We start from the raw sequence: 14,558 nt of genomic DNA, 5'->3' as shown, positions 1-14,558 counted from the left end.
GTAAAGTTTTCCACAGAAATGCAACAAAAGTGAGACTGTACTAAAAATATGATGGAGAAGGCAGAGGTTGATGCAGTCTATATTCACCAACACCTGTTTTTACAGGGAAATTTAAGAAGGAAAAGTGTTAGTACAGAAAGGATCTATTAAACCAGACTGCTATTAGACATACAGGTGAGCCCACTGGTGAGTAACACAAGATGTCCACAATTGGCACGTGAAACCCAGACTTAATGAAAATCTAAAATTCAGTACCAATTTATTCAGAATATGCAAGAACAATCCAATTCACATTAAACATCTGTAGCATCAGTATTTTAAAAAATACACCAATGTTTCAAAAGAGTAAAGGTATCATTTGCCAAATTCCATTGCACATCAGTTTATTTCCCAATTTCAAAAGGGAGCAGCAAGTAATTAATTATATAAAGGCTAACATATGTGCATCCAAGGCCAATATAGCCATTTAAAGTTGCAGCAAGGATATATGAAACAGTGTAATTATTTTTTCTTTTTTTAAACAAAAATATTTATAATCAGTTTTACAAGTAAGGAATCAAGCTGCTAACTGTTTAACCAGTTAAATACTTCCAGTGCAGCAAGAGAACTGTTAACATTTCAGAAAGTTTATATAGAAAACATCTGCTCAGCGTTCGTAACTTTTCACAGCACAAGGGTTTTAGTACTCAACTGACTGGCTTGTTGAATACTAACCACCAAGCTGGCTGGCTTCCAGAAGAAGCAAAACAAAGACTGTCAGGTAATGTCAATTTAATGCCATTTTGGCCTGTAAAGCACGAAATTTAACTGAAAAATCATGAAGGCTTTTATGGCATGGCCAGGAACAGTCTTTACCAGTATTGCTATCAATATTCCTCCCAACTTTTACTTACTAGTATCAGCATATGGGGGTCAGTTACTCATGCACATAAGACCTATATCCTAGGTGAACTAGTGAACTTTCAACACAGAGTTTGTGCAAACCATCAGAAAAAGCAGGTAGAGAGTCTAGCTGGTATCCTGGACCGAAAGACACACATAAGATTGAAGTTCATTAGCTTCCATTTGACCACTCCAACTTTTAATGGATTAGCTAACTTTTAAATCCTTTTTGAAAATGAGCTCCTCAAAATGATTTTTTTTTTTTTAAATTGAGCCCTTTAAGTGTAGGGCCTTCTCCTCATCTACCAAGTATCTTGTGCTTGATTTTCTAGCACCTTCATCATCCTTCTGGATTTTCTCTTTTCCTGCTACAATCCACCCATTAAACCTAAATGGATGCTTTGCTATGTTTTTGATGCCTATGTCTCTCCCATCTTTGACAAAAGCCCATATTTGATATTCTCACTCTCATCTATCTTTTCAAAAAGGTCACGGGTGAAAAGGACCACCTGGGAGTGTAATTGTGGCTTATGCAAAATATTTACTATTCTAAAAATACATGCCACAATTACATCACAGTAAGCAGAAGAATTCTCATCTATTATAGATCGTTAACTTCAATAATGGTGAAAAACACTTAAAAAACAACACAAAGGGGTCTTAAGAACAAACATAAATTAGCAGGATTGATTTTAAAAACTGCCTTGAAAATACGCAGTTCGGCAAGTATCCACCTTCTCTTGTATTACCCTGATTCTGCAGAAAAAACATTGGTACAAACATCCACCTACTAAAACTTGAGTATTCAAATCTTTGGGACACAAGCAGCAGCTAGCTTCCTAGTCAGCACTGATGTGCAACTCTAAAACTTGTTGTTCAGCATGCTGACAGTAGTTTAAATTCCAGTTCAGAACAGGCACACAGGGAAGTAACCACGGCTAAGCAAAGCCTGAGCAAAGTAGTTTTCAAGCAATGTTTTCAGCCCTGGTTTATCTTTGAGACAGCCTTCTGAAAGGTTTTATGTAAGACAAGAATCAAGGTGTTCATTTATTTTAGACTCCAAAACCTCAGTCTGGCAAACAGGACAACTGACTTTTTTATCTTGCCTTACAGCAGTGCTGGAACTTGCAGAGGACACTGTAGATTCAGCTTTGGTTTTCATAGGTGTATTTATACTTGAAGTGACATCAGTATTCCCTTTTTTAATGAAATAGTTTTCAAAGGCAGTTTTGTCTTCCATTTTTGGCCACCGCTGCAGTGCATTAGTACATTCTGAGCTTTTTTTCTCAGATGCAACCTGAGCTGCTGTTGTCTGCTCAGAACAAATTTGTTTTGGTGGCCTGTTATAAAGTGGCATAACCCTCTTGCCATTTGCAGAACCTTGGTTTGATTTTTCTTCCATAACACGAGCAATTTTAACAGGCGATCCACTAACATTCTTGTAAGCTTTTGTATTAGCAACAGAGGGTTTAGGAAACTCACGCTTTGAAGCCAAGTTGATTTTCTCACTGGCATCATCAGTATAAAGTGGAAAGAAGATGCCACTACGGGGTGATTTTTCAAATTTTATCTCATTTTTAGGGATTGGTATTGTCTTTAGTGTTGAACGATGCTGTGAACCAGGTGTTTCACTGTTTCTAACACTGCTGCTGGAATTTGTGCTTATTTCTGAGAGTCCACTGTCTCCTCCTCCAAGCCGATACCCCTTTCCACTAAAGGGCATCAGATCTTGTGTACCACGCATTTGTGTCTTGCCTGCAAAATAAGAAGAGAAGAAAATAAGAAGAGTTAGTAACTTTTTCATATATAAATCATGGTTTTAGTATTTTATGTGCATCACCCCAAAAATCTGCTGCTTGAAAACAGCACAGCAAACTAAACCTTTTGCAAACAATTAAGTTGAGAAGGAGCCTAGAAATGCACAAATAAAATGGGCCCTGTTCTTTGCTACATAACAGTAATGGCTAAACAAAGCTCATGTAGTGCTTGATCTGTATTTGTTCAAGGAATTGTTTGGACAAAAAGAGTTTGCAAAAGAAAAAAAAATAATTATTTTAAATACCTTTGTTAGTTAACTCAGAATTTGGAAGTTTTGCTGGCTGGGTTGTCTCCTTGGATTTCTTAGAGAAGTTCTCTGGCTCCTTCACTTTTGTGAATGTGCCTCCACATGTCTCTTGATGCTCAGCCCACCAAAAGTCTCGTGCAGAGGGTGCTCTATTCATTGAACGTTTCACATATCCAAAGTAAGGTTTTCTATTTTGACAGGGGCCATTGCATCGCCACCAGTGCTGGCGGTACAAATCCACCTCATCATGAAAAGTATGATAGATCTAGGTTTAAAAAAAAGAAAAAAAAAAAAGCAGTCATTCAGAAAGGTTCTAATTTTATATCACTAGCTCTACAATATTTTTAAAATATATTACCATTCCATTCTTTCTATTACTGCTGTATTTTTACATTAGCAGCTAAAAGAGCTGAACCTGGGTGAAATTTGATCAACATTTGGATACCATTAAAACAAAGCTTTAAAAAAAGGCAGGATGTATAGGAATACATCCTGGCTATCTTGTTTGAACTGCAATAAAATAACTTTAAAAATCTATCTACAATTTCTCCCTAAATGGCATACTGTTTAGAATGCATTGCAAACAATACCAGTATTGTATTCTCCCTCCAGCTATTATCTTAACTGATCTTATCAGACACATTATTTTAAAAAATCATCAACCCATTATCCTCTACTGATAGAAATCTTAACTAAAATAGATTGCTTTTCCTCAAATATTATTCTGAACATGGAGCTATTCTGTCCCTTGTACCATTAAGCTGTTTCAAGTTTAAAACAAGAGTTTAAAGGAAAATACTTACAGAGGGTATACTTGAAAATTATATGACTCTAATAACTCACTGCATCTTCCTCAACCTCTTTCCACCATCATCCCCAACAAAATAACTACAGAACTGGCATACACTTGGATGCAAATTTGTATTGGTGCCAGCTGTGGAGTGTCTAATAAGAACAAGTATCTTACTCATACCACACCAGGCATACTAAAAAACCAAATCAGGAAGGAAATTCTATTAAATTAGGTTAAGTGGATTATGCTTACTGTGACATTGGCTCCAGTCAAGCGATTAATGCGATGCATGTGTTTGCGGAACTCTGGTCCGTGAGATTCACGATCTTTGTCATTATTAGTAACAAAAAGCAGGGCATGGATCATTTCATGCAACAGTGTCTGAAACGATGCAAATCATTAGCTATTTACTGAAAAGCATTACACATAGTTGCAGAATTAAGCTAGAAGTATTTTACTCCTCTACATTTATCATGGTACCAATCTTATTTTCATGTTCAGTCTGGGTCATAGAAACATAATGCTTATCTATCTGTCAAATCAAATTACCTCTATTCCCATACCACCAAAACGTGCTCGAGAATATTACTACAATAAGTGACATTCCAAAAAGGAGAAATAATCCTCAAATGTAAGTCAGATCTTTAAAGAGATCATCCCCTCTACAACCCAAAAAAGAGACACTTGTGAGAAAGTCGAAACCCTACAGCATTTCTGTTCGTTAAGCAAATGTGAATGTTGAGCCAACTCAAAGCAGCAGCCCTGACAGAGGCACAAGAAGCAACACAAAGTTATGTTTACAATCATATCCTATATCCTTATTTTCTGCTGTTGGCCTTTTGAACTAAAAGATGAAGCTACAGCCATTTTCTGATTGTGCTTTCAGTCTATCTTTGTTTTTAACATCAGAGGATAATTTAGAAGTAAAAAAGTTGGGGTTTTTTTCTTTATAAAGTCAGTAAAATGAACAAGTGACTTCAGACTCCTACTCAGAGTTGCCTATTTAGAAACATAAAACTGAAAGATTATCATGATACTGTAACACAAGCAATATAAATGTAACAATAAAGCCACCGCTATTTTACAATCTATCAGTCACTGTATTTAAGAATCCCACTATGAAACGCAAAATGTTTGTATGGGGTGGAGGGGGTGGCACAATAAATTTTATGTGCAGATTCATGAGCAATCTTCAAATACCTCAACGAGGTCCTTCCTTGGTCTTAACTTTAGGAGCGGCTCACTTAGACGAATGGAACACATTCCACCTTTTCCTTCATATCTACACACTCCAGCACAGCTGAAAGAGACAGAAAGAAAATATGAAAAGCTACTTGTTTCTGTGGTACATGAAGAAAATTGAGAATTGGAGTTAAAATGCCATCCTCTTCCAACACATGCTAGGTAATTCGGAACATGAAAAACCACTTTTAGTAGTTACTTGAAAAAGTCAACATCATTAAGAAAAAAAAAAAAAAACAAAAACCCGCAAATTCCTTAGAATAAGCTGTGACTAGCCTAGCAAAAGTGAAACTATAATCTGTTAGATCTCTTGCAGTCACTTAATTCAAAGTCAGCAATCCTGAACATATAAAAACATTTTAAAAAATCACAATGGACTGTTCCAAGCTAACCTGTTTAGGAGGCAGAGGACTGTTTTCATTAGAACTCCTGATGGAGTGAAATACATAAAACAGAGGCTAGAGATTCACAGCAGCCAACACAGCCTTAACTGCTGGTAGCCGCAATTTCACCCCTCACCCTCTCCCAGCTTTTGACTCTTACTGAACCTTCACATACCATCACTTCTGCATGTTAATCCAGCAGAAGACACTTTTTTTTTGTTTTGTTACTGAGTTAGTCCTCTACCAGTTCAGTTCAATCCAAATATTTTCAAGTGTCTAAGGAGTACTGCAACCAGCAGAGTACAAGAGGGGGCAGGACTCCAGCAGCCAGCAATTGCATCAGCTGATCTGCTGCAGAACTGCAGCCTGCACTTCAAAGCTTTTTTTTTTTAACATCAGATTTTCTGTATATTCCCCTTCCCAGTCTATTCTTGTTAATAGTCTTGTTAATATACTATTATAATTTCGTATTTGCCTTTCTGTCATGCTATAAAACTATCATAAAAAATAAGAATAAGAAAAATGACAGCAATACAAGTATGTTCTTTTAAGTTTCAAGAGACACAGTTTAAGACCAAGTTATTTATTCCACTTTAACACCTCTCCAGTTTTGCCTGCACCACGGGAAAAGCCATTTATAGCCGCCAAGGATGACAAATGAAGGACAAACCAGACAATAACAGTGACCACCCACGTCCTGGGGTACAAACTATGTTAAAAAAGCAGGACATTCAAACACCTGGAAGAGAAGCTGTGGCACTAGTACATCGTGCCTACGAAGCCACAGTTAGGAGCAGCACAGAGTGACAAGCGACAGCTTTTCCTCCCCCTCCCTAAAGCCCACAGCTCTACGATGAGGTGAGCCGCGCCGCTGCTTAGCTGACGGGTCACAGCCTCTTCCGACAGCTCTGACACAGCACCAGCACTCTGCCGGGGCCCCTCAGAGGCACGGCGGCTTCTGAAACCCGAGGCCGGTGAACACCATCCCGCAGCGCTGCTCGGGAAGGACCGACTTCCCGCGCCGCCTTCCCACTCCTGGCGAGCCCCCCTCCACACCCTGGCTCCCCGCCCGAGCCGGGCGATGCCTGGCGGGAGGCGGCTCCCCGCCGCGCCCGGCCCGAGAGCCCCGGCCCCCTCCCCAGGCAGGGGTGCCCTGCCAGCCGACCCAGCGTACCCCCCCCCGCGCCCCGATGGCGTACAGGGTCATGCGTGGGCTCCACGACACCTCGACAGCCGCCAGGCGTCCCCAGAAGAGCGTCTCGTTGAACTGCACGAAGAGGCCATGCACGTCGGGGCTGGGGTCCAGCAGCTCCCAGGCCTCGTCCACCACCGACAGCGGGCGGAGGGACGAGGGGTCCGGCGAGGCCTCAGGGCACGCTGCTGCTGCTGCTGCCGCCGCCGCCTCCTTATCCTCCGCTTCCCACAGCTCCTGCAGCTGGAGCGCCAGCACGAAGTCCTCCTCCATGGCGCGCAGCGCCGCCGCGAGGCCGCCCCAACGGCCGGGCGCTAAGGCCGCCCCGACGGCCCCAGAAGCTCCAAGCGCATGCGCACCGCCTTACAAGCGCCCCAACGCCACCACCTCATCCCGACTACGCATGCGCCTAACACCCTCTGATGCCCTCCCCCTCCGGCGCATGCGCGCAGCGGCATCCGCCAGCGACTCCTCCCCCGCCCCGCCCCGCCCCGCCCCGCCCCGCCCCGCCCCTTCCGAGGCCGGCGCTTCCCCAGCGCGGCGGCCCCGCGTCGCTCCGGGCAGTTGCTTTCCGGCGGGGCGCCTGCGCATGCGCGATCGGCGCGGCGATGCTGGCGCAGGCGGCGTACGTACCGCTGTGCGCAGGCGCGGCGGCCGTCTCCCCGGCGGCGGCAGCGGCGGCGGGGCGGGCGCCGGGCAGCGGGGCGGCTGGGGGCGCGGCGGCGGCGATGGCGATGGCGCTGTCGCTGGGCGAAGGCGGCGGGAGCCGGCTGCGGCGGCAGCTGGAGTCGGGGGGCTTCGCGGCGGAGGAGTACGTGAAGCAGCTGTCGCAGCAGTCGGACGGGGACCGGGACCTGCAGGAGCACCGGCAGCGCATCCAGGCGCTGAGCGAGGAGACGGCCCAGAGCCTGAAGCGCAACGTCTACCAGAACTACCGGCAGTTCATCGAGACGGCGCGGGAGATCAGCTACCTGGAGAGCGAGATGTACCAGCTCAGCCACATCCTCACCGAGCAGAAGGGCATCATGGAGGCCGTCACCCAGGCCCTGCTCCTCCAGGCCGACCGCGACGACCCCGCTCTGGGCGCCCGCCGCGCTGCCGCCGCCGACCCCTTCCTGCCGCTGTCGGCCAAGGAGGCTGCGGCCAGCGAGGAGGGGCGGCAGCGCACGCTCACCACCCTCCTGGAGAAGGTGGAGGGCTGCCGTGACCTCCTGCCCGAGAGCCCCGGCAAGTACCTGGTCTACAACGGCGACCTGGTGGAGTACGATGCTGACCACATGGCGCAGATCCAGCGGGTGCACGCCTTCCTCATGAACGACTGCCTGCTCGTGGCCACTGCCCTGCCCAACCGCCGCGGCGCCTACCGCTACGACGCCCTCTACCCCCTCGATGGGCTGGCTGTGGTCAACGTCAAGGACAACCCACCCATGAAGGACATGTTCAAGCTGCTCATGTTCCCTGAGAGCCGCATCTTCCAGGCCGAGAACGCCAAGATCAAGAAGGAGTGGCTGGAGGTGCTGGAGGAGACCAAGCGCAACCGGGCCCTCAGCGAGAAGCGACGCCTGGAGCAGGAGGCTCTGCCCCGGCCTGCCCCGACGCCCCCTGAATCCACCAACCCCTTCGAGGAGGATGATGAGGAGGAAGAGCCCTCTGCTGAGGAGGAGGTGGTTGACCTCTCACTTGAGTGGATCCAGGAGCTGCCAGAGGACTTGGATGTCTGCATCGCTCAGCGGGACTTTGAGGGGGCAGTGGACCTCTTGGATAAACTCAACGAGTACCTGGGGGACAAGCCCATGAACCAGCCTGTGAAGGAGCTGCGGGCCAAGGTGGATGAGCGGGTCCGGCAGCTTACAGACGTGCTGGTGTTTGAGCTGTCTCCAGACCGCTCGCTGCGAGGAGGGCCGCGGGCCACCCGCCGAGCTGTGTCCCAGCTCATTCGCTTGGGCCAGTCCACCAAGGCGTGTGAGCTCTTCCTGAAGAACCGGGCAGCCGCGGTGCAGACAGCCATCCGACAGCTGCGCATCGAGGGCGCCACGCTGCTCTACATCCACAAGCTCTGCCACGTCTTCTTCACCAGCCTTCTAGAGACGGCAAGAGAGTTTGAGACAGACTTCGCTGGTAACAACGGCTGCTATTCGGCCTTCGTTGTCTGGGCCCGCTCTTCCATGAGGATGTTTGTAGATGCCTTCAGTAAGCAAGTATTTGACAGTAAAGAGAGCTTGTCGACTGCGGCAGAGTGTGTCAAGGTAAGAGGGTCCAAGCAGGGTGCTTACGACGGCCAAAACAAGGGCTGGAAAGCTTATAAATCCTCTTTTCTAACCCTAGGTTAGTTGTTGACTCTTGAGTGGGTCTCCAGAGAGCTTTCCTGCATTGAAAGATTAATACTCATTTGGGGTTGGTTTTTTTCATTTTAACAGAGGAAAGCATTAAGATGAAAATACACAGCAAGAAAAACCCTGCCTTTATCAAAAATGCAAAATGTGTTTGTTCTTAATTTACCTTTAACCAGTAGGAGGTCCTAAAATTTACATAAGCTACACCTGAATGATGAGTATTTTGAAGACTTTTTGTTTGTTTTCCAAGCCTGTCCTGGACTACATTTCCATCATTTTTTGCAAGACTACCTTTCTCAGGTTATGGTTTCTTTCATCTGCTAATGGAGGGGGGCGGGGAAGTGTGTCTGTGGGGGTTATAATGTAATTGTCCAGAGTATTTTTGACAGGCAGGATTTATCTTTCAGTTATTAATTTCTCATTAATAAGGAATTTCTTAAAGCAGATGAAGTAAGTGAAGTTTGACTAACTCTTCCCCGTTTTCTGAGAATGATAGATTTGGTAAATGTGTGAGATGTAAAGGGGGCCTGCACACTGGTAACACCTTTTGCTTTTCGTTAATACCCAAGGTAGCTAAAGAGCACTGCAAGCAGCTTAGTGAGATTGGACTGGATCTCACCTTCATCATTCATGCCCTTCTGGTAAAGGATATCAAAGGTGCTTTACAGAGCTACAAGGATATCATCATCGAGGCCACCAAGCACCGCAACTCTGAGGAGATGTGGAGAAAGATGAACCTAATGACTCCAGAGGCGCTGGGGAAACTCAGGGAGGAGATGAGGAGCTGCGGGGTAGGCAATTTTGACCAATACACGGGTGATGACTGCTGGGTCAACCTTAGCTATACTGTAGTAGCTTTCACTAAGCAGACTATGGCCTTCTTGGAGGAAGCATTAAAGCTTTACTTTCCAGAGCTGCATATGGTTCTTTTGGAGAGTCTCGTGGAGATCATCCTGGTGGCTGTCCAGCATGTTGATTACAGTTTACGGTGTGAACAGGACCCTGAGAAGAAAGCATTCATTAGGCAGAATGCATCCTTCCTGTATGAAACTGTCCTTCCTGTTGTGGAAAAAAGATTTGAGGAAGGAGTTGGAAAGCCAGCCAAGCAGCTACAGGATCTGAGAAATGCTTCAAGGTTGATGCGTGTAAATCCGGAAAGTACCACCTCTGTGGTGTGAAGTGACCTAACTGTTCTTATAAAAAGAGTGTGAAAGCACTTGCTGAAAATGTTGTACCTTGAATATATGAACTAAATTTTTTTTTTGAGTACCTGAAAAATGCAGAATTCTAACTGCTGCATTCCAGAAGCTGAAGACTTACAATCAAAGCCTGCAAGGATGCAACACTTTTCTTGGTGGATGGTGGGTAGGGGAGCGAGAAGTAAGGCTGAGGTCAGATGTCCTTGGACAGCATATCCTGTAAGAATGGCTTGTGTAGTGTTTGTGGCTTGGGAAATACTATAATATACAATTGCGGCCAAATGTTTGTGAAAGTCTTAAATATGCGTACACCGTATGGCAGGAAAAGATCACTTCTTATCATGTCACTGTAGGAATTCTTTTTTTAAGGCAGTTTTCTGGTAGGAGGGGAAGTGCTGAAATGCTCCGAGGGTGTGGTATTTGGTGAGGCACATCCACCATCCCGATGTGACTCAGCACTGCAGATAAACAACCTGGATTTGCACAGTCTGATTTGTTTGGTAGTGCAGACTCTTCAGTTTCTCCAACATTCAAATTCTCTTCATTCATTTCAGAGGTAGTTCTAAATTAAAAATATTTTTTGCATAGGTTTTTGTGTTTGAGTGAAGGGACTTCTTCTATTTAATAAGCTGGCCTGTCACCTTAAATTACAGCTCTCTGAAAACAAACCTTCTACTGTCAGAAACATTTGTTCCCTTCAGAGGAGAAGTGAGAATAACTTTCTACCCTTTCCCTTTGTGTTCCCCTTCCTTGTTTTCTCATGGACTTCATGGGGGTCAAGTCCATTTGATGAATTATGCACTCTTGCTTGAGGTGCTGTCATAAATGCATTATGGGCCATTACCTACTAGTAGAAACCATAGTCAAGAGGCATAAATGCTCTTGAGACGTGCAGGGCAGGGAGAGGGTCTGAAGGTACTGTTTCGTTTGGAAGAAACAGAATGCTGGTTTTGCTGTACAGAAGCAGCACAAGATGAAGAGACTGGGTGTGAGGCTTTTTGTAAATGATGCGATCTTCAAAATATACACTCTGTTTCTCCAGCAAATATTAGCATCATTTCCTATAATACAGCAATAACCAAGAAGAACTGTCTTTTTTGCAGAAAACACAAAGACTGTGCTTGGTTGGGAACTCTAATGTAGATGGGGGAAGTTTATGCAAATGCTTGTTTGTTTGGGTTGAAGGTGATGGCTATCTCATTCAGTATGTGTCTCTGAAAATAAGATAAGCCAAGTCTTGTGTAAAGGCTGGCTTTAGAAAGCTGTCAGCATCATCTTCTAAGCTGTGTAGACTTCTTCCCCTTTAGTGCAGACTTTCTTAATTGTGAGAAAATCATGTTACAGCTAAGTAACCTTGTAGTAGACTCTCAATGAGTGTTCTTAACTGGAATAACTGAGTATCCTGTTCCTCTTGCGCTTTCAAATGAAAGCTTTTGCAATTTGTATCATGGTAATGAATGCCTTGTGACTGGCTGAACAAACAAAAGATATCACTAGTAAAACATTCTGCATAACTGCTTATACTGGAGCTTCTTCATTTCTCCCTATTTTCACAGTGCTAGTTCAATGCAGTTTTCACTTTAATAGCTAGTTTTCTTTCTCTTGCTCTTTGGATGCTTTTTGAACTGTCAGATTTTGAAAAGCATCCTACTGTCTCTGCTCACTTGCTCTCCAGTATTCGAGCCTTTTGCTAGCAAATCACAGGAAAAAATGTACAACAAATTGAAAACCACTGAAATACCTAGAGTTTTATTTTAAGGTACAGGGACAGTGAGACTTAGAACTTGTATGAACGTTATCTCCAAGAGAGAGTTGCACAGGTGTTATTTCACTAGTGAACTCTCAGAACCTAGGGAAGTATATCAAAATAATATATTGTCTGTCATCTGTTTAAAGTGGGCAAAGGTAGCAACCTGGCCTTAACTTAATTTTGAGAAATATTTTCAAGTGGATTATAAGTGAGAGCTCTCCATGATGACGGGTATTTTGGAGGAGAGGGAGAAGGGAGGGCTTTTTTTTCTCTGAAGACAGGTATATTTTATTGTTTTCTTTACAGCAGAGGAAAGCATCTTGTGGGCACAGAATAAGTACAGATGCGCCTTATGTAAACTTTTTTTTTTTTTTTTTTCTGTGCAAGAGAAGGGTAAGCTGTGGAACTGCAGGTCACGACTCTGATTATTGTGACGCTTGAAGATTTTGTGTGAGAAGCTGAATTGCAGTTTCCTGATTCCCAGCTCTGGCATAAGATTGAATAGGAGGAGAGCCCTATTCATGCTTCTATTGCAAACTGGTGTAGCACATCCTCATCAAAGGATGAAATGTCGAATGTAATTCTGCCATGTGCTCTGTTATGCCTCTGTCACTGCTCCCTTCATCAATCTATTTACGGCACACAGGGCCTACTGATTTTGTCTCTGCCGTCATCCATGGAGCAGTGGGCTTATGTGGATGTTGGTTTTAATGGATCAGGGAATCTGGCCTTTCCTTTGGGTGAGCAAATGTCGTGTGCCTGTCACAATTCAAACACACCTGTGGATTTGTATAAACTGCTGTAGGTAGCATGGATATTTTGTAACTTGTGAATCTATTCGAGTCATAATAAAAGAAAACCAATGACTTAAGGAAAATGGTGTGCACTTAAATTAAACATGCTTTGTATGTTAATTCAGTTAACAGAAAAAGTCAACATATGCTGAGGGTCGTGGTTTAATAAATTTCAGATTTGCAGATGGTAATTGGAACAGCACTTTTCTTTTCCTGAGCTGTACACTTGTGGGGATAGTGTTATTCAAGTTGGGATTTGCAGTAACTACTGAATAATACGATAGCAGTTTTGTTGATTTGGGGAAGAACTGGTCGTATTTTTTTTTTTTGTTTTGAGACAATTGCATATAAAATCTGGTTTCCTTTAGCTGCTGTGACAAAATTGTGATGTGTAAAATGAAGATTTTTTTTTTTTAATTGAGATGAATTTATGTATTAAAATTTAATGCAATAACTTTTCTGAACAGTGAGGACCATGTATTAAAACTTTTGGACATACAACACTAGTGGTGTATTTCTGGTTTTATTACATGATCATCAGAAAGGGGATGTTGGTTCAAAGTTCAGGTCCACTAATAAATTTCCACTGAAGTCAAAGAGCTTCAGGTCAGTCGTTTGTGGGGGAGATGTAAGAGGCAGGGAGGTGATGAAAGCCAAGTGATGTCACTTCAGTTACATTATTACAAAGTCAGCCTGTGCCTTAATAAAGTGAAGTTGGAAGAAAATAGTTCTCAACACTGTATCTCATTCAAATTGAGGAGAGGCTGTAGTCCAGTCTAGTGGGACTTCGGGTAGGTATGTGAGACCTTACCAACACCAGGGCAGCATAACGCTGTAGGGTTTGTTACCTTCCAGAGATCATTTTGTCACCGGAGTCCCTTCATAGTTAACTTGAATGCTGAATGCGCAGTACAGTCCATCTCCTCACTAGGTGGAGTTTTGTCCATTGAAACTTCAGTCTGCCGTGGGCAGGCACGGACATTAAATCTGCGCTACCTCGCGGTGTGGCTTGGGATGTTTTTGTAGCACGTTGGGGAATTAAGGTGCTGCACCGAACAATTCGGATGTTGGGGTCAGCTCTCTTTCCTTCCTTTGTAGTGCTTTTCTTCTGCATTTTCTAAATTTTGTACTGTTAATTTCTTAATGCTTCATGTTTTCTCTTCCTGCTGTGTTTCTATACTGTTGGCAGGGACCCTGCAGAGGATCTCAGCTTTCTACTTTTTCTAAAGGTATGCACCAACATGCGAATTTTGTTCTGCCTGAGACGGTCTGCTAGACTGCAAGCCCCTGCAGAGATGTGAAAAGTCGCTTGTCCCAGCCTCAGCTGTCTCGTGTAAGATGTTCAGCTTAATGACTACTCAAAGTCAAGCTTGTGTGGCATCTTGTCATTTTTACTTCAATATTGGACTGAAATTCCAATGAGAGCTCATGCTCATAATGCAGCTTTGCACTCCAGCACAGTAATGCAGAAGGTCCCCACCACCTATCTTGATAACTTATGCACTCTTTACATTCCCTTTGCTGCCTAACTCTTATGTTTTAGTTGGGTTACTGTTTACTTAAAAATATTAGTAGTTCCGCAAACTCCCAGTGTGTTTTCTCCGAAGAAAATCAAATCCAGAATGGGGCTTTTCTGTCAAGGAGCTTTGTGAGCATAGCCTGTAGACACATACATTTCCTCAGAGGTTTAAGAGTTGTGATACGCATTCAATCCCTACAAACTCTGAAAGGTAGTGGAGAGAGAAACACCACAAACTGTGGAAAGAATGTTTCCCAATCTTATGTAGTATACTGTTTTTGTGAAAATAGATTTACGCCCTTTATAATTACAAGGGATGCTGACTAGAGTAATATATGAGAATTTGATTGAGCCACCTCAGACACAGAGTAATTACCTCTTGAGTATTTAGGAAACTTTGCTAATA

The 14,558-nt window shown here is 44.0% G+C and overlaps 2 protein-coding genes across 2 annotated transcripts; one reads left to right on the top strand and one right to left on the bottom strand.

Annotated features, from left to right (window-relative positions):
- Nucleotides 1-352: 352 nt before the first annotated feature.
- On the bottom strand, nt 353-6,921 carry SPRTN (SprT-like N-terminal domain). Its single transcript, XM_075495871.1, has 5 exons — nt 6,565-6,921; nt 4,941-5,040; nt 3,993-4,121; nt 2,945-3,212; nt 353-2,637 (listed from the first exon to the last, which is right to left on the bottom strand). The coding sequence occupies exons 1-5, from the start codon at nt 6,828-6,830 to the stop codon at nt 1,901-1,903; spliced, it is 1,500 nt and encodes a 499-aa protein (XP_075351986.1). The 5' UTR covers nt 6,831-6,921; the 3' UTR covers nt 353-1,900.
- Nucleotides 6,922-7,084: 163 nt separating this feature from the next.
- EXOC8 (exocyst complex component 8) lies at nt 7,085-13,354 on the top strand. The gene is made up of 2 exons (XM_075495870.1): nt 7,085-8,803; nt 9,460-13,354. Exons 1-2 carry the CDS (start codon nt 7,166-7,168, stop codon nt 10,066-10,068), a joined length of 2,247 nt encoding a protein of 748 aa, XP_075351985.1. The 5' UTR covers nt 7,085-7,165; the 3' UTR covers nt 10,069-13,354.
- The last annotated feature ends 1,204 nt before the right edge of the window (nt 13,355-14,558 follow it).

The sequence above is a fragment of the Mycteria americana genome, chromosome 3, assembly GCF_035582795.1.
Source record: "Mycteria americana isolate JAX WOST 10 ecotype Jacksonville Zoo and Gardens chromosome 3, USCA_MyAme_1.0, whole genome shotgun sequence".
In the NCBI taxonomy this organism is placed as follows: Eukaryota; Metazoa; Chordata; class Aves; order Ciconiiformes; family Ciconiidae; genus Mycteria; species Mycteria americana.
Note: the sequence above shows the minus strand (reverse complement) of the source record. Positions and strands in the feature narration are given on the sequence as shown.